Source organism: Pipra filicauda, unplaced genomic scaffold (assembly GCF_003945595.2).
Source record: "Pipra filicauda isolate LSUMZ 115617 unplaced genomic scaffold, ASM394559v2 scaffold86_size2582843_pilon, whole genome shotgun sequence".
NCBI classification, from domain to species: Eukaryota; Metazoa; Chordata; class Aves; order Passeriformes; family Pipridae; genus Pipra; species Pipra filicauda.
In genome coordinates this window covers 2228476-2247618 of record NW_024105053.1, presented here as the reverse complement: position 1 = coordinate 2247618, position 19143 = coordinate 2228476, and the positions used below count along the sequence as shown (strand labels likewise).

General features: G+C 42.9%; 2 protein-coding genes and 1 long non-coding RNA gene across 13 annotated transcripts in view; 1 reads left to right on the top strand and 2 right to left on the bottom strand.

Annotated features, from left to right (window-relative positions):
* NIM1K (NIM1 serine/threonine protein kinase) overlaps window positions 1-1560 on the bottom strand; it is a 28662-nt gene extending 27102 nt beyond the window's left edge. For 4 of the 5 annotated variants that reach the window (XR_005567052.1, XM_027745635.2, XM_039390748.1 and 1 more), the window contains exon 1: window positions 1198-1541. The gene's annotated coding sequence lies outside the window, so the exon portion shown is untranslated. Of the gene's footprint in view, window positions 1-1197 lie in introns of all 5 variants that reach the window. The other variant, XR_005567051.1, reaches the window with a different exon arrangement.
* LOC114000893 lies at window positions 818-6476 on the top strand. The gene is made up of 3 exons (XR_003545386.2): window positions 818-1216; window positions 3889-3989; window positions 5236-6476. It is a non-coding gene; the product is annotated as an uncharacterized LOC114000893 (long non-coding RNA).
* ZNF131 (zinc finger protein 131) lies at window positions 1986-18311 on the bottom strand. 7 transcript variants are annotated; one of them, XM_039390744.1, is made up of 8 exons: window positions 15269-18021; window positions 14552-14690; window positions 13754-13855; window positions 12597-12741; window positions 10471-10834; window positions 10146-10368; window positions 6077-6207; window positions 1986-4245 (listed from the first exon to the last, which is right to left on the bottom strand). In XM_039390744.1, the coding sequence occupies exons 1-8, from the start codon at window positions 15377-15379 to the stop codon at window positions 3583-3585; spliced, it is 1878 nt and encodes a 625-aa protein (XP_039246678.1). In that variant the 5' UTR covers window positions 15380-18021; the 3' UTR covers window positions 1986-3582. The 7 variants fall into 7 exon arrangements, with proteins under 7 accessions (XP_039246678.1, XP_027601424.1, XP_027601429.1 ...); XM_027745623.2 differs by having other exon boundaries at window positions 10146-10834; window positions 15269-15404; window positions 16148-18021; XM_027745628.2 differs by lacking the exon at window positions 15269-18021 and adding an exon at window positions 18225-18311 and having other exon boundaries at window positions 10146-10834.
* Between the last annotated feature and the right edge of the window lie 832 nt (window positions 18312-19143).

Here is a 19143-nt window from a genome sequence, read left to right as displayed (position 1 = left end):
CAAGCATCAGTTTTCAGTTTTCTTCCTGAACTGGGACCATTTAAACACGCTGGAACATGTGTGTACCCATAATATCAACAAATCTATTGGTGTGAATCAACTGAAATGCCAGACTACATCCTTAAAGGAGCATTCTTCTGATACCTGCTGTTAAGTGACTGTGCCTGACGCTTTGGAGCTATATGGAAATATTACACTATCTAAGGAATAACAACCCAGCCAGAAAACTTAGTAGTGTGTCTCTGCTCCTTCCATGGTCAAGCACAGGATGGGATTTCTTCGAATGAAAATATTTTTGCCTCAGGCTCCCATTAATTCTAAATGTGAGAGGGTGTCAGATAAGACACGTGTTTCTCTCAAAGAATCTGCATTTAAGTAACAAATGGAACCCACTCCCCGTTATGAGGTATAGCCTCATGTTGCTCCGAGGGTTTTGAAAAAGCCTCAGCGTTAGGAAAATGCACCAATAAGCCCACCGGGAAATGCCAGAGTTACCGAATCGTTAGGGTTGAAAGGGACCACTGGAGACCATCCAGTCCAACGCCCCTGGCAAGGCGGGGTAACCCGGAATAGGTAACACGGGTTCGAGTCCAGGTGGGTTTGGAATGTCTCCATGATTCCTTTTCGCCAGGATACTTCCTCTAGGCAATCCAACTCACAAACTAGAACAGCAGCGACGTGCTATTACTGAAATTATCAGTAGTAACTCCCTCAGCGGCATTTTAGCAGATGCTCGAGGGGGGGGTTCTTTCGCCTGCACGCAGCCCGGGATCCCCGCTGCCCAGGCTGGCTGGGCTCCCTGGCGAGGGAAGCGCGGGTACCTGAGGGCCAGCTGCCTCCCTCCACCTCCACCCCCGGCTCCGCAGGGCCCCGCCGGTCCGGCCCTTCCCTTCCCGGGATCCCGATCCCAGGAAGCAGCGCCGCCGCAGACCCCCGGCCCTTTCCCGCCGCCCGCCATTTCCTGCCCTCAGGCGTCCGCGCCATTTCCCCGCCTCCTGACACCGCTCCCCTCGCTGCCCTCGGGAGAGACCCCCGGCACCCGGGAGCCTCCAAACCTCGGACAGCTCCGGCCCCGGGCGGCGTCGACCAGCCCCCGCTCCCCACTGGCACCTCCAGGCCGTCCCGACCCCCCCCCCCCCCGCCCCGCATCCCAGGAGCTACAGCTGCTCCCCCTTCCCGCCTTCAGGAGTAACTTACAGACAGGCGTAGTTCCAAGGTACAACTCCCAGGACACACAGGGCTCCGGGGACCTGCAGTGCGTGCGTGTTTAGAGGGAAGAACTCTTCCAACAGTGCATAGGGAATACGGAGCTTAGACAGGTCTGCGTGTCTATACAGACACTGGGGGCTGAGAGAGGATGGCAAGGTGGCTTTTCCAGACCTTCCACTCCCCCATCAACCTTCCCTCCTTCAGGATCAGGTGGTGCAGCAAGGAGGCACAAAGGACTTCACAGATGGGAGCATTCTGGGCTTCAGTCATATGGGAAGGGAATTACAGGGAAGAGGGGGAAGGCTCTCTAGCAGAGCTACCACTTGAGGAGAGCCTTTCTCCCTGTCCCTTCGGGGGAGGAGGGGATGAGTCATAATCCCATCATGCTCCCACCCAGGCTCATAGGGAATCTAGAGGGGTTACCAGTGGGCCCAACACCACTGGTTTGGGTGTTGTTTGTTTCTCTCCTACCAAATTCATGAACTGTTGTTGGAAAGGGGAGATCAAACTGAATGAAGAAATGGCCCAACTGTGCTTACCAAACCTTGTTTACCAAGCCTTGTTACCAATACCCAGAAACTGCTCAGTTGATATTGGACTTTAATTACTTAAAAGTAGGTTTCACTGGTCAGACACACAGATCCTTCCTTTAATTCCACAGAGACTGACTTTGTCTATATGCACAAATACCCCCACAATTTCAGCGTTATGCAGCTAAGCAAGGAGGCCTGTCCCCTCCATGTTATCAAAAGACAAGCTGCTTATCAGAAGCCAGGTATAAATATAATAACTGATTTTATTTTCATGATTAACACTGGGCCACGTTCTTCCCTCTGCACAGAATCTCATCACAAATTACTTGCATCCAGAAAACACAAAACATAATAAAAAAAAGAATGCAAGTTACATTAATCAAATTGCTTGAAAGTTTAATTGAGATCCATGTTTGTTTTGCAACAGTTTCTCAAAAGCTACATGAAACATATTCTTGAATGAGACTAAATAAATGCACAAATCCCAGGAAATAGTTCTGCATTTGAACATGGAATACAAAAGCCTGATTTTAGCTAAGACCTACAAGATTACCAAGAGCATTAGGGAATGTCCTTGCAAAAATTCCTCCATTTAAGGCTTTGAAAATAGTTTTTCAGAAATGTGGAGCACCTCTAACCTCCAGCAGTAATTAAGAATTAGTAGTTCTTAGCATCCTTGAGCATAGAGATAGACAAGTATTTTCTAAACGAATCTAACTTTACAGTAAAGAGATAATAATCATATTAAAAATGTGATTGATTCTTAACACTGGAAGCTGGCACTGTAACTGCCACTCAGTTGTTCCTAATGGATAAAACAAGTAATGCAACATTTAATGGTTGGTATTGTTTTATTGTCTAATATTGATTAAACTATTTACATTTCTACTTTTCAATCCACAGTTTACCACTCATACCTATGGCTTTTACTTTTATGTTTAGCATATCTTTGTGTCAAGTGTCAGAATTTCTTTTCAAAAAAAACAAGAACCTGATACCATACAGAAAAATCTCTATATGTTTAAACATATCCATTTTCAAAAATGATTATTTATAAAAGAAGAGTCTGCTAGTAGCTTTTATCCAATTTGTCTTTGCCACAGACTCTACCAAGTTTTTTCTATTTTTAAGTGTCCCTTTTAGAGTGTCCTGCTGCCTCCATGTGGAATCTGTTCCCTCCCTCAGCCCCCCACCTCTAAATTTAATGCAAAAAGAAAACCAGTAGCTGACAATTTTAAGCAAAAATATAAAGCACTATAACATTACCTACATTGCCTTTTACAGAACTAAATTCTCAAAAACTCTAGAAACTTTTGGGAAGTTTAACTAGTCAGTGCTGAAAAGGCACGGGATTTTTGTGCTCAGACACCTCCAGCAACAATGCTAATTTTAGCCCAGCCTGAAAGATCCGAAAATTCACAGGTATGTAATTGCCACTTACAATAGAAACCCTCAGATTTTAGTGATACTCCTGCCACAGACACCCTGCAATACTATACAAGAGTTTGCTTCTACTGCAAGAGGAAAAGAGGTGAAATTACTCTTACATATACCCAGGAATGGTGTAACAATGATACAAGCTATTAATTGCTAAAAACCTCACAAAGGTGTCCATGTCTGTGGTAGCTTCTGTTCCATGGCATTACATGAATGGGAAAGTTATTTTTCACATATGAGAGAAGTTTAATTGTACATGAATAAAGCTAATTTTGGTCCACTGGTCCAGCTCCCTATGGACAGCATATTGGAAAGGTGACCACTGACAGTTCAAAAACCAATGTAAAAGTTAACAAAAATAATTTGGTATTTCATTCCTAAACCTGCAGTGTCATTATTTGTCCTAGTCATCCACGTTTTCATTCTGCATGTCTGCTAATTGTTGTGTTTTTAAGTCTTCAGCTTGTTCATGATGTTCCTTATCCGCATCATCTATTTGATTAGGTTCCTTTTCTTCTGCTTCTCCTTGATCAACACTTTGATATTCTACTTGTTCAAGGTGTGTTCCATCTATAAGTTCTGCCTGTACCTCTTCCATCTGTATTTGATTTACATGCTCAACATGTAACTGCTCCACATGAACTTCAGCACCTTGTTCAGTCTGAATGTGTTCAACTTCCAAGTAACTAATTTGCACTTGTTCTTGCAGTTCCTCCATCTGTGTGCCTTTGACCTGATTGTCCTGTATGAGATCCTGGTGCATCTGTTCCACAGTTACCTGTGCAGGATCCACCTGTACCTGAATTACTGGTAAGACATGGACTTGCTCAACTTGCTCTATTATTGTCATTGATGTTACTGGTTCAGCTTCCATAGCTTCCACTGGAAGAACCTCTTCTGTCACCACTAGTTCTGAAATATTGTGCATGTCTTTGAGATGCCTTCTCAGCTCGCTGCCTTGCATAAACCACAAATCACACAAGGTACAGTGGTTGGGTTTGTCACCAGTGTGTATTACCAAGTGATCTTTGAACTGATCCCAGCTGTTAAAAACGCTGTTACAAACCTGAAACAAAAGATACAGTATGTTAAACAGTGCCAACAGAAATATGACAAAGTATGGTGCCTCTCTGAGATCATGGCTTCACATAGTGTGGCTTCTTGCTACTTGGATTCAAAAAACAGACATTAGATGTAAAAGCTGAGAAGCAAGCTTCAGACAAACAGAAGACTTGGTATTTATTTATTCATTTTTTAAGAACAGTGAGCTACTTTGAGTTGTGCCTGCATAGGACACTGACAAAATTTGTCAGTCAGTAGAGCATTTGAAGAAAAAAAGTGAAAAATTAAAGAAAAATTTATCCAAGACCTGCTGCAACTTTTTCAGGCTGAAGAGGTACTAAGCCAGTCACAACATCTGGGAGAGGATGAGGAAATATAGAAAGACAAAGCTTTGACATGAAGTAATTAGACCGAAGGGTCACCAATTGTAAGACGCTGGATTAGTGTATTAATTATTGGCTTGGACCAACTCAAGTGTGTGTGTGGGGGGGAGGGAAGGGATAGGTCAAATTTCATGGAGGTGAGGTGATGTCATATCCCATACCCTTGGAGCCTCCTGGGGCAGCCCCAGAGCAGCTGTCAGTCCCTGGACAGGGGGAGCACTCCGCCCCCCACCTGGTGGTGTGAGATTGTCACAGCAGTGGGGCAGCAAACCAGCAAATAAAAATGCTACAACCAGCTCTTTTATTTTCTAGCTCTTCAGAATTGCTTTTAAAAGTGAATTAAAATTTATCTGAACAGCTTTTCAAATGACAGTTACATACAGTGACCAAGTACCCTAACAACCTCTACAGCATTTATTTTGCTTAAAAGACATTACAGATTGCCAGTGACACATTTGAATTTTTTTGATTTTTAGCTTTTTGTAGATTTTAAAGTAGCTATGTAGTAAATATAGATTTTTAATATAATTGTAGAGTCTCTCACACTTTAGTAGTTTACGCTCGCTAAACCCTATTTCCCCATTTCATATCAAATTTTCTAAATTCTTTAGGCTTGTTTAGGCTCCTTTCAAGGTAGAATTGTAGAAAACATCTTCTGTTTAAGAATATTTGCATCCCACGCCTGAACAACAAGATACCATCATAGTCCGGAACATTGGAGAAGCTCCAAAGACAATATGTGCCATGAAGAAGAGGAAGATGAGGAAGAAAGGGGTCTCAGGACCCCTGACTCAATTTCTGGAGAGGCATGCTGGGGGCAGATTTGGGGAGGAACTGGGGGGCAGATAGTTCTGGGATTGGATGGACAATACTATAAAATTGTAGAACCACTGGACACGGTGCACGTGCCTCTTTTCTGTACTCCCATGGTCAGAGGGCCTTCCTTAAAGACCCGCTCTATTATCTTATCTTTATTAAATTTGCGTGGAGTTTTTTTGGCTCCCGATCTTTAGGCAACACCAGCATAAGCTGGAATTACTTTCCAGATAAAGTCAGTATGTGTGGTACCAAAGAGAATAATAATAAAATAAAAAATAAAATATTATTTTGTATTTTGAACTTTAGTGAAGCGTGGTCAGAAGTGGAAAAGGCCTAGGTCAGTGCATCGAGAACCTTGAAAAGGAAGCAGAAAGACCAGTAAAAGGCAGCCTTCCTGTAAGAATCTCTCTGATTATAAGTATTATGAGGCTCCACATCAGTAATTCCACATTTTAAATGGAGCTACTTAGACATAAGAATTTACCTGCATATTGTGTTTGAATGTGATCTTTATTTTACTGAGGTAGCTCTTGGAGACATAAGGCCACTCTCCTTGCCTTTCTTGTTCAGTTCCCCCACTCCCTCGAAGGAGGGAGGTATCTAGCCTGGGACTCTGCTACTTCCATTACCCACCTGACATTCGTAGAGCTTCTTTCTTCCCTTTTTGGCTCCAGCTCCAGACTGACAGGCTGTCAGGTGACATTTGAGTGTGCTATTCCTAGCAAAACGTTCATGGCAGTTTGGACATTCAAATGGTTTTTCACCTGTTAAAACAAACACAGGATTTGTAAATGTATAAAACCACCCAGTCTTCTGTCAGGTCTCTCTTCTTCCCCTTTCTTCCTCTTGTCTAGGTTGATAAATTCACTGTAAAGATGTGGCCACCTGGATTATTCTAGAGAAGAAGAGATGGATATGCCATGTAAAAGGGCAAAAAACAAATGTGGAGTCATAACTCTCATTTAGAAGAAAACCAATGTAACAATGACCAGTACCATTTAAGGTACATTTTGCTTTTGTGAAAATAAATTTAGTGGAAATTAGATTACTATTCCAATGAAGTATCTTAAAGAAATAGCAACTTTTTCTACTTTTCATCTGATAATTGTTATAATTAAAATATCAACATTAGGAAATATACAAAGTGACACATTAAAGAAGTATCTAAATAATATAAACTTTTATTTTTAACAACAGTAACAGTTTATGCTTGAGAGCTGAAACTGAGCTCCAGAAAAAGAAGGTGGCACATGATGAATGATAATGAAATAATGATCCATTAGTGTTAAAATGAACAAACCCCCCCCTCCTCTCCCAAAATACAGTGAAAAGCAAGCACAGAAGGACATAAATGGGCACAAGCAAGATAAAATTCCTTTCAGTTTGGCCACTTCTTTTTAACAATGGTATCAAACACAGAAGCCAGCTAAGGATGACAACAGAGGAGGCTGAAAACCGATCTTTTTATCATCTAAAGCAGTGTACTATTATCAAGTAGTAATGAACAAAAGGTCTCTCTTTGTTCTCTGTTTGTGCATTCCACCATGCACAAACACTCTGAAATTCAAGCAAATTAAATTACAAGAAAACTGGAAGAGTGTGTTTCTTCTGAAAGTCTGATAATTAACCTGGGGAGGTACAACATCACTAGCAAAACAAACTGCTCAATGAACTCCAAAGAGCCATTTCAGTGAATACCTAAGAATCTATCCGAGTTAGTTTAAAAGCCTGCATTTTCAGGAATGCAATAGTTACCAGATATTGAGGTGGAAAGCCAATAAACCCACATCTTCAAAAATATTCAAAAGCTCCTAATTATCTTTTCAAAAGAAATCCACAATTCTCACTTAAAACACCTGAAAGCTAGACAAAGATGTTTAAATGACAGGAACATTGCCCTCAATGGTTACAAAAGGCTACATTTTTTGGAGACTGTTGTAAAAGTAATGCAGAGGATGCTGAACTGCCTTCAGTTTTGCAGGTCAAAAATCATGGATTTTGACCAAGCAATTAATCAGGTTGGAATTAGATGATTTTCAAGGTCTCTACTAACTACAATACTACAGAGCAGAGGGATACCTGCGTGGACGAACAAGGAGCTTCTGCAAAAACTGAAACACAAAGAGGAAGCCTAGAGTGGTGAAAGCAAGGACAGGTAGCCTGGGAAGAATACAGAGAGATTTCTGTCTGAACAGAGAGAGATAAGGTTAGGGAGGAAGGCTAAAGACCTCATAGAATTAAACCTGACCAGGGACACCAAGGGCAACAAGAGAAGCTTCTCTAGATACAGGGGTGATAAAAAAAGACTAGGAAAAATGTGGGTGCTCTCCAGAAGGAAATAGGAGACCTGGTTACCTGGGACACAGAGAAAGCTGCAGGTCCTGAGGGAGTTGGTGGAGGAAGCCACTATCCATAAATTTTGAAAAGGTGTGGCAGCCTGGTCAAGTTCCCACTGACCAGAAAAGCAGAAGCACAACCATTTTAAAAAAGAAAAATAAGGAAGACAAAGGGAAGTACAAGCCAGTCAGTCTCACCTCTGCTCCCAGCAAAATCACAGAGCAGATCCTCCTGGAAACTATGCTGTGAAGACAGGCTGAGAGCACTGGGGTTGTTCAGCCTGGGGAAGAAAAGGCTTCAGGGAGACAGTACAGCACCTTCCAGTATTTAAAGCGAGCCTACAGGAAGGCTGGAGAGGGACTTTTTACAATGGTATGGAGTGATACAACAAAGGGGGAATGGCCTTCACCTGAAAGACGGTAGGTTTAGATAAGATGCTAGGAAGAAATTCTTTACTCAGAAGGTAATGAGGCACCCCAGAGAAGTTGTGGATGTCCCATCCCTGGAAGTGTTCAAGGCCAGGTTGGATGGGGCTCTGAGCAACCTGGTGTAGTGGAAGGTTCCCTACCCATGGTCCCAGGGGTGTAACCAGATGATATTTAACATCCCTTCCAACCTAAGCCTTTCTATGATTCTATTTCTGCTGCAGTTACTATTTTAATGTAATTTCTGGCATAGTGACTGATCAACAATAGGATCAAACACGTTTTAGTTCATTTTGTCCCAGGCCTTTCAGTTTCATTTTAGCATTCAACCAGTGCTATGCAGAATTTGGAATTCAGAAAGCCTGTGACGGAATGGGAGTTTTTCCACTGACCTTATGAGTTAATGGTGATATCTGTTTTGATTTTGAGCTTAAGGCTTTTGAAAATGCTAAACTGGAAGTAATTAGATTCCATGTTATACTTATTAGATCAATATATAAAGTATTCTGTACCTTCTGTGATATGCTAACTTCCCTTTGAACCAAAAATACTTTTTTGCAAGAGCAAACAACATATTACATACTTTGGGTTAATCTGGTTATCTGGCACAAACTTTTTTCTGAAGAGATTTTTGTTAAGTAGCTTGTATTTGGATTGCTCATAATGGAGAAACACTCCCTGCTTCATAGGGGATAAGGATTTGCCAACAGCTATTTATAAACTGAACTTTTAAGAGGCTATTTTGGAATAGACTGGACACTGCTATATATTCAATACTCAGCAGTCCCATACACAGATATATTTTAATTAAATTAAGCCATTCTAATGAAAAGGCTTTAACAGTAAGAAGCTGAAACAGAAATAGAGCTGCTACCCTCCATTAAATTTTTTCTGATGACTGATGACTGACATATTAAACAAAAACATCTGGAAGATCAAGACCACATATATATTACATTCAGAGTTATCTGTGTCACGCTTGGTATCTGTTCAGACAGTAGACTTTTCAGTGAGATGAAGTAATGTCCCATACTATAAGGAAGAAATAAGGAGCACAAGTCACTTTGTACTCCAAAAATGCTATCTAGATTTCAAAGAGGCAAATTTCACAATCAAAAAGTGTACTAGAGTGACTAGAAATGCCCTGCTGTTCTTAGTAGTTTTGCTTAATTAACAAAGAAAATTCAAATCACAGATGAGGTGTCAAGAGCAAGGATAAAACTTTCCAAACAAGATGGTACAAGAGAGAATTTTTTGAGGGTATTTTATGTCTAATGCATTAATAGGCATTTGCTAAGAAGTTCTATTAGATAAAGAAATGCTCTAGACTGTATTCCACCAAGAAGCTCATGATCAGATCATATTTCAACAGAAACTTTTATCAGAAAATTCTGAAAATCAAAGTAGCTTAGTTTGGTACTTTTGAAGAAAGGAACATGCCTTAAGAAGGTATTTTGAAAAAAATCTTTAAGATTTAGTAGACTTGACAGAGAAGCTTCATTAGTGCCTTCTGGTTTTAGATGCATATTCTTTACAGAGAGAGTAATCAGGCATTGGAATGGGCTGCCCAGAGAGGTGGTGGATTCACCATCCCTGGAGATTTTTAAACGCAGATTGGACGTGGCACTGAGTGCCATGATCTAGTAAATGGACTGGATTTGGACCAAGGGTTGGACTCGATGATCTCGGAGGTCTTTTCCAACCCAATCGATTCTATGATTCTGTATTTTTAATCAACTCAATCCCTCAAAAGTTTACATCAATGTAAAACAAAAAAAACAAACAAAAAGACACACCAGCATTTTAGCTGTAACTAGAAACCAAGTATTTCTATCACTCAGGACTCATGTGTTTTCTTCAGCATATTCTCTATTTCCCCAAAACATGCGAAGCCCCAAAATGTGAGAACGAAGGCCACAAGCCTGTAGCAGTGCTCTTACCTGTGTGCTTCCGCAGGTGCTCTTTAAAATGTCCAAAGTGGTCAAACTGCTTATCACAGTACTGGCATACATGTATTTTCTTGCCAGGTCTTTGCTTCTTGCTGACACCACCTTCATCAAGGTGGTAACAGGTGAGGTGCTGTTTCAAAGCACTCTCTCGTAGGTATCTTTTATTGCATATGTCACACTTGTAATTCTCAGTAGAGTGTGTTTTCATGTGTTCCTTAAAATGGTAAAACAATTTAAATGAACGGTTACATTTCTCACAGTGGAATAAATTGTTCACGTGTGACAGCTGAAGTTCCACAATTTCAATACCTTCTACCTGTTTGCACGAGGGATCAGTTGCATTATCACCTTCTTCTTGGATCTGGCATTTTCTCTCTCCCTGACGATACTTGCTGGTGATATCTGCCAAAAGAGCCAAAGCAGATTCATCTGATGTACCTGTTGTCTGTATGTACTTTATGGATTGCTCTGCAGAAGCTACTTCTTCAAGTGTTTCAATGCTGTCGTCTTCCACTTTCATCGTCCCTTCTCCAATCTCAACCTCAATTTCAACAGGCTCTGATTCTGCAGATGGCAGTGTTTCTGTGATAACATTAGAGGTTTCAGCAATCTTCCTCTTTTTTGGTTTATTTTTACCTTGCGCTTCATTTGATTCTAAGAGTGATGAATTTTCTTTGTTCCTGAAAATCATTTGCATAAACATTGTTAAGATCCATAAGCACTGACATAGGAACTCCTGCCTAGTAATCAGCTACTGCATCCAACACTCTAGCCATTTCTCAAAGTTGAGTGATGAATGACCACTTAATCTGTGTGCATGTCAGAAGCTAATTTGTCCTTGATCTACACTCCTTAGTGTAGTAAAATAGCATGGTTAAAGCTGCTAAGGTGCTGCTCAAATGACACAAAGCACCTATCAAGAAGAAAGGCCAGTTAACCTAAGACATAGGCTTATCTAAAAAATTGTAAAGTTCTGTACTTGGAAAGAAAAATCCCCCAAAAGAAAGAGTACTTTGGCCTGCCTACTCAGAAATAAGGTTCAAGTCCCTCCTATGCTCTTCAATTCTTAAGCTCTGAGTGTGTGCAGCTTCCCACGGTGCTAGGAGCTTGTTAGAAAACACTACAGCTGTGACTTCACACAGTGGTTATCCTAGCATCTTGTACTTCAGGAAGGCACACAGCTAACAGCTGAGGTAAAAGCCAGCAGGATGTGGAAAGAGTATTCTAGTCTAATTTTCTGGGCTTGAACACAACCCTCAGTTCTGTTGCTATTTTCCCTGTGTAACACACGCTCAACTCCCCTTCCTACAAAATGTCAGAGATTGCATGTCATCTCAAACATAGACAGAACTGAGCAGGTCAATGCTTGCAAGTCATTCACAGCACTTCTGTGCTGCAGGTTTCGTTACTGATTATCAGTTTTGAAAACAAGTGGGTATCTCCCCCTCAAACAGACTGACTGGGGTAAGCCATGCTTTTACCCTCCTTTGCAGCAGGATGAATCCTTTCACGTAATGTACTCCCTATCATTTCCATGTTTTCTAGTAATAGGAGACAAGACTTGGCCCAATATCTCCAAGTCATATGTCAGAGATATGTGACTAATGATGTAATGCAGGACACAGCTTATCAAATTGCACCTTACTCTAGTCACACACAGGGAAACAGAGCAGCTAAACTCAGTTTCATCTAGCCTGGATTTCTGATGTCTACAAGATGATAGTTGCACATTACTGCAAGGAGCTCTGGGATCATGTACCAAAAACCAGCAGTGTAGCATGCAGAAGGAATGAGAACGTGAGAGCACTTTGTGGAAGTGAAAGGGAAGAAAGGGGATGAAAAACAGCGTGATGGGACTGGCACCCATTTTTCTCAAGCTTGGCAATGGAGTACAGTTTCTGGTAGAGGATAAAAGCTGCCACAGCAACATTTGATTAAATACTGAACCCAGATAAAACTGACTACAACAGTTACATTCATTCAAGAAATTTGACAGGTTAGTTTTGCAGCAAGAAATTTTAAGATCACTGCTTATTCTCTCGGAATAGCAGAAAGCTGCATGAAATACAAACACCAGCACAAACTTGTTAATGTGTTCTGATTACCTGTCACTGTGCAGCCAGTTGTCAGTCAGGTGTGGGCCTTCAGGCAGCACAGAGACCTGGTATCAGTTACCACAAAGACACAACCCTACAACTTTGGCAACATTTATGAGCCATGTCACTTGCCATTGAGTTCCAGCCCAAAGAATGTGACATTCTTTTTTTAGCCTGTATATTTCTGACATGTACACCATAGTAGAAGAGTTATGGTGCTACAGATGCTAAGGAGGTTCCAGCATAAGGAAAAGCACTGCAAAATACTGGCAGCCAGCTCTTACAAAAGGATTCTTAAGACTCTATATTTTAAGTGGTGGGAAGAAAAAGAGGCTGATGTGCTTACCTAATTTCAAGTGCTTTGATTGCTTCTAGCATCTGTAGATACTCAGCTGCTTTCCAAACATCATTTGCTTCTTCCTCACCTTGGACCATTAGTTTTGCTGTGTAGGTGAACTCAATTAGGTGACGAAATGCCATGTTACTTACACCTGTATACAGAAAAAAAAAACCAACAGTTTCTTTTAGCAATTCCTCAGTCTCATCTACCTGATGAATCTTGCACACGTGCCTGCACACCATTGTGATCACAGTACTGTACCTGCCAGTTTCATAAAGATAACACTCTTAAAAGGCTCCACAGAACCACTGAATGGTTTGGGCTGGAGAAGACCATAAATATCACCTAGTTCCAACCTCACTTGTGTTGGAATAGAAAGTCTGCTACAGAAACATGTGAACACTGTGGAGTTTTGCTGCGACAAAGATAAAAAGAAGGATGAGATGGACAAAAAGCTGTTTGAATAATATATAGATTTAAACACAAAAATACTATCCCTCTTTCAAGAGGTCTCTGAGCAGCAAGGTACTGGAGGGTGAAATACTGCTCCAGGAATTTGCTCCTTGCCTACCACACAAGTATTACTGAATGTCTATCACGCTTTTGCATCCCAGCCAAGGCATCTGCCATTGGCCATCACTGTCAACCTTTTTCATCTGACCAGACTGGCTGTTCTCAGGGAAAAGATTTTGTCACACTGCAAGTTCTAAAAACATACAGGATCTGCCTGACCTCCACTAGCCATGTATCGGGGAAAGAAAGGAAAAAAATTAAAAAAGCACCCACATAATCTCACATTTTCCCTTCCAACAATTTAATTCAAGAGTGTTGTTTTTCTTTTTGATTTTTCTTCAGGGGAAGTTTTTTTTCCAGTGGTGATCACTGTCTCAGAACAACTCAAGAGGTAAGATCTAGAAAGCTAATTATATGACCGATCATCTTTAAGTGTTCAAGGCCAGGTTGCATAAGGCCTTGAGCAACCTGGTCTAGCGGGAGGTATCTCTGCCCATGACAGCAAGGTTGGGACTAGATGATCTTCAAGGACCTATCTAATCCTTAACATTCTATGATTCTTTGTATGTAGACCTGTACCAAGGATGCTATATTAATTTCCAACTTGAGCACACAACTCTGAGTGTTTTTAATTGTACAAATCAGATTACCTTCAATCTCCACCAAAGGCTCTTGAGTGAAATCTTGGAAGAATTTGTGGAAGAACTGGCTGCAGGCAGCAAGAACAGCCTTATGAGCTTTGAAATGGTGACCTGCAAAGAGAGACAAAAATTTTGGTTTAGGGTAACATAACTCCCTCCATACTGCAGAATAAGTGTAGATGCAGAAAAAGTCTAGCCAGTTTAAACAACTATTCCACTATTCCAGCAGCATACAGTCACTGTGTCTCCATAAAACATGGGATACTACTGCAGCTATCCTAACCCATCTCTTGCAGAACCTTGGTGACAAGGCTTACCTTGCTAAAGGTAACTCAACCAGATGGAGGACTCAGTCACTCCAGTGTTTCTCTTTTCAGATATTTAAGTTATGATACCAGATACCAGAGAAGCAAGAAGTAAATCTTATTTCAAGGTGTGATTTTATTTAGACACAGTATTTGTAAAAGTTCTCTGTGTGCAAACAGTCAGCTCAAGTCAGACAAAAATATTTTAATAATGTTTTGGAAATCTTTAGACAGCACGTTAAGTATAGCACAGCAGTTTCAAAGAGGGCTTCTATCTGAAAATACTTAGCCCTTTGTTTGGAAAAGCAGAAGCAAAATTATTAATCACTGCTGGAGTCTGTTGACCCTGAGATGCTAAATGAAACTTCGCAAGTAACTCGCACACAGTGCAGAACCAGCCTGTTTGCAGCCCAGTCTGACAAACCTGTGACAAACCCAATAGCATCCTAGCACAGCCTTTAGAATTCCCTGTATACCAGCTGGTTCCCAGGCCCATACATACCATCAACAATCAGGGTGATATCTGTAAACTGGTCCTGCTCACGTTGTTCATTCAGTCTATCCAAAATAACTTTATAGTGTTCAGGGAATTCCTGGATACATTCCATCGTTTCCTCAGCTTCCATGGCAAAAGACCTGGTCTGCAAAAAAGTACAGTGTGAGAGTAAGAATTCTGTGCCACTTGGTAAATACTGTGCACAGTCAGGTCTTTATACAGACATAAACTAACTTTGCATGGACTATAAAACCAATAGAAACAACAAATTGTTCTGGTAACAGGTTTTTTACCTGATATGAGCTGACAGGTAGGAAATGGCACAGTTACTGATGTGGAATATTGTCTTATTTAGACACATGAAAAAACAGTCAAAGTGGAAAAGCGTATTTCTTTATCCTACAGTTTTAGCAAGAATCCACCATCCTCAAAGCAAATACTGCAGGAATGCAACATCTCCATGGCTAATTATTCAACACCACAGCAGGATAATATCAGAATCTTTATAAAGTTACTTCTCACCATCCCACCACGCCACCTGGTAGAAGAACAGTTCTTAAAAATGTCATATTAAAGTCACATTTTGCTCCTTGTGAACACAAGATGTTTACTTCCTTCAAGCATCCATGTAATCGAGCAGCAATTTTCAACTTCTAAGTACACTGGAGTTGCCAGGGATTTCATTTGCTGTCACACCCAAGGTTATTCATCCCTCCTACTTACACTTCTTCCCCTGCAAGGTGAAATATTCTTTGCTAGCCTTTCTAAAGAGACATATATGCTTGTAATCTGATGGCATAGGTAGGTGTAGCAGTTGCCCAGGATCTCAAACATAAAGAGGTTTAGCAAAACTCTGTGCCTGTGGATGAGATGCAGATGTTAGTCTCCTGTTTATGCAAAAGAACCTCAGGAGAGCTTCCAAGTGCTTCAATGAAAGCATTTCACAAATCACCCCAGGCAAAATTACTTCAGATCTATGCAGCAACACTCATCTTCAACTCCCACATTAACACGGCTTACACTTAGAATGCCGCAGAAAAGAAGAATTATGGAGCTCCTGTTTTCACCACAAAACACACTCTTTCTTGCATCTCAAGAAAAACCGCCCACAGAGAAGTCATTTTGCCAAGAGAACAAAATAAGTAGAGAACAAGCAACCACTTAGGGAAATCCAGCTCCACCTGCTATTGCTGCGTTGCCAACCAGGGAAATGCCCACAAAAATCAGATTCATTACACGGCGTGCAACAAGCCAATAATTAAACATTCAAGAGAGACACTGGTTATCTGTTTCAGAGTTAAGCACGTCTGGGTTCCCGGTGGTATTCCACAAATCAAGCACACCAACTATCAAAACTTTTTACTATTTTATATTACTATTTTACTATATTACTATACACTATATTACTATGCATTTTAGCAAACAAAGGAATTAGTGTTCAGTGGCTACAAATTACATGGTTTTCTTGTTAATTAGTTTTTTATCTTCTACTGGTTAATGATTCTCTTGCTTCTCACGCTAATTAACCCACATTCTCAGTCTTTCTCCAGAGTCCTTAGGTTTCTTGGGTTGGTGGTCATGATCACTCCTTGGCAGAATTACCTTTTACCCAATTGGAGCAGATTTCAGCACAGTTGCTGGGTTGGCTTTATTAGTTTCTTCCTCACCTTGGGGGTTCTTCCCAGTGTCCCTGTGGCCTGTAAATTCTCCATTCTTTGTGTCCACTGTAAGTGGGCATTCCTCTTCCCAAGCTTTGTTAACCTCCCCCTAGTCTGAAATCATTGAAGCGTGTCCAGTCCTAAACCTTAACAGGGCAGTTCTGCCAACAGGTAATGTGTTTTTCTAATGCCTGGACATCACTTAGAGGTTGTTGGCTTCTCTCTGTTTCACGGATTAAATCTCCATTCTCGTTGATCAGGCTTAAAAGTTTACAAAGATCACACATAAAAGAACATCCTTTCTTAAGAAAATTTTACATATTCCACTTTTTGCAACAGAAACCTTCAGGGTCTTCAAGGAGGCAGAGACCAGCCTACAGGGGAAGGTAAGGTGGAAGGGAGTGGATGCTGCTGCTGCTGCAGTGACTGCATCTCATCTGTAATGACGGGTGTGAGACAGACAACCAGCAGCTCCTGCTTTCCTCCACCATCTGGTATTTCACATAAAGTCTCATGTTGGTAGTTGTCAGCCACTTACTTCACTGTTTAATTCTTTTTGCCCATTTTTCACACATCAAAAAAGGGTAGATAACTTGCAGTTAAAAACATAATTCCGTAAAACAAGCAAGATTTTGATCTCCAACTCTCATGATTTCTACCTACCCAAATGCAATTTAGTTTCACATTGTTTGTTTAGAGGGATATCCCAAAAAACCCTCCAAACCCTCAAAATAATAGAGTAACCTCACCCCAGCAAATCCAAGATATTTTAAAAAGCTTTTTTTTCAGAACTCTTATGAAACATGAGTAAGGAGACATACAACTTATGTTAGCTAGTTCATTGTCATAAATTTACACAGAACTAGTAAAACCCGTGAATTTACTGTGTATCTCAACGAAGTTGCAGCATTCATTGAGTACTCTCATGTTAAAAACTCGGTCATACTGCAGAAGAAAGCCAGGCAGAACAGCACATGTTCAGTAGGAGCACGACTGTTCTGGACAAAGAAAAGAAAGGTACAGCTGGGAAAACAGAACAGCTCAGGAAGATGGACAGAAGTGATCCAAGTTCCCTCTTATGAGCGGGCTCACAGATGAGGGATGGAGACTGGAATACTTCAGTTGTTCACCCAATTTTCTTGGAAGACTCGTTCAACTACTGACCACCTTTCCAGCCTGTACTCCTTTCACGTCACATGCATACGATTTAGAGATTTTTATAAATCCACCTCAACGGAAACATCTTATTACTACCACCCTCCTGGACTACAACGGGAACTCCTTGTATTTTAGGCACCAGCCATTTTCCAGCGCACGGGTCCCACAGGGCAGCTCGGCGGGGCGGGTGCAGGCTGCCCAAACCACCGCCATCTTGGGCAAGGGGGACCTGCAGGGTGTGCAGTGAAGCAGCAGGAGTCTCTCGTGCACTGAGCCGCACGTTTTTGCCCAGAGCCACCGCCCCGGCAGGCACCGCTCCCGTTCCCATTTCCATTCCCGTTTCCAATTCCGTTCCCGCTCCCCCTTCCCGCACTGCGGGGCCGGGACCGCCAGAGTGCGTCACCGCGCCCTGAGCCCCGCCCGCAGCTCCCGCCGCCCGCGGGCTTCGGCCCGCGCGCCCCGCGGCCCCATTGGCGGGTGCCGCTGTCAGTCAGCGCGGCCTCCGCCAGTCGCGAGGCGCAGGCCTAGCCCGCCCCGCGCGGAGGAGCCAATGAGCGGCCGCCGAGTGCCCGGAGCGGGCGAAGGCGGAAGGCCTGGCCCGCGCCCACGGCCCGCCGGGCACGGCCGGTGGGGGCGCGGGGCGAGCGGCGCCCGCGGGCGCGGGGGTCCCGCGGGGACGTCCCAGGGGGGGAGCTCGACCGCCGCCGGCTCGAGTCGGGCGCTCGGCAGCGCCGCCGCCTCGTTAGTCCTTATTACGTCATCAAAGCGCGCATTAAATCGATCCCTTTTCAATTCCTGGCCGGGTCGCGGCCCGGCGGCGAGGTGCGCCGCAGGGTGGCGAGACGGTTCCGCCAGGGACTCACCAGGAGCAGCTCCTCGCCGCGCCGCTTCCCGCTCCGCCGCCGCCGCTTCCTGCTGCCCGGCACGCTGGAAAGGGGGCGCGCGCCGGCCAATCCCGACTCGCATTCCCGGCCTGCCCCGCGCTCACCTTACACACGACAGGGCGCGCGCGCGGCAGGGGTGGGGCCCGGCGGCCCGGTGCATGCCGGGAGTTGTAGTCCGTGACTGTGGCATGGGTGGGGCGGGCAAGGGGGTGGAATGAGGGACGCAGAACGGGGCGGTGTGTTATCGTGTCCAACTACCTTGCTCTAACAGGGCCATCTCAAAGCACATTGCACCGAATTGCGTCCAGACAGCTCTGGAATATCTCCAGTGTGGGAACTTTCTGGGCAACCTGCTCCAGTGCTGGGTCACCACACAGTAAAGAAGTTCAGTTTCTGCCCTTTGCCTCTTGTCCTATTGATTGGCACCACAGAGAAGGGCCTGGCTCCATCCTCTTGGATCTCCCCTGCAGATACTGATAGCCAATATATTGATCGAGGTTCCCTCTCAGTTGTCTCTTCTCAAGGCTGAACAGACCCAGCTTCCTCTGCCTTTCCTTGTAACAGAGATGCTCCAGTGCCTTGATCAATTTTGTAGCTCAACTTTGTTCCTCTAGCTGACACACACCTGTGTCTCCTCTTCCATACACACTTTGTAGTTGTATTGCAGTGTTTTATGTGAGTGACCACTTTCCTTAGTGTGGAATGCCAGAACATTCTGGAAGGTGTGTGGTGGTGGGGCCACATGCACCCTAACAGACAGGACTCACACCCGTGAGATTCCCTTCAGTCCATGTCTCTGCCCTCTGCTACAGAGCCACTCTTCCATGCAGTTCCATAATGCTGTCTTATTTTATAATATAGATTGAATGGTGCTCAAAATGAGTATCATGAAGTGGTG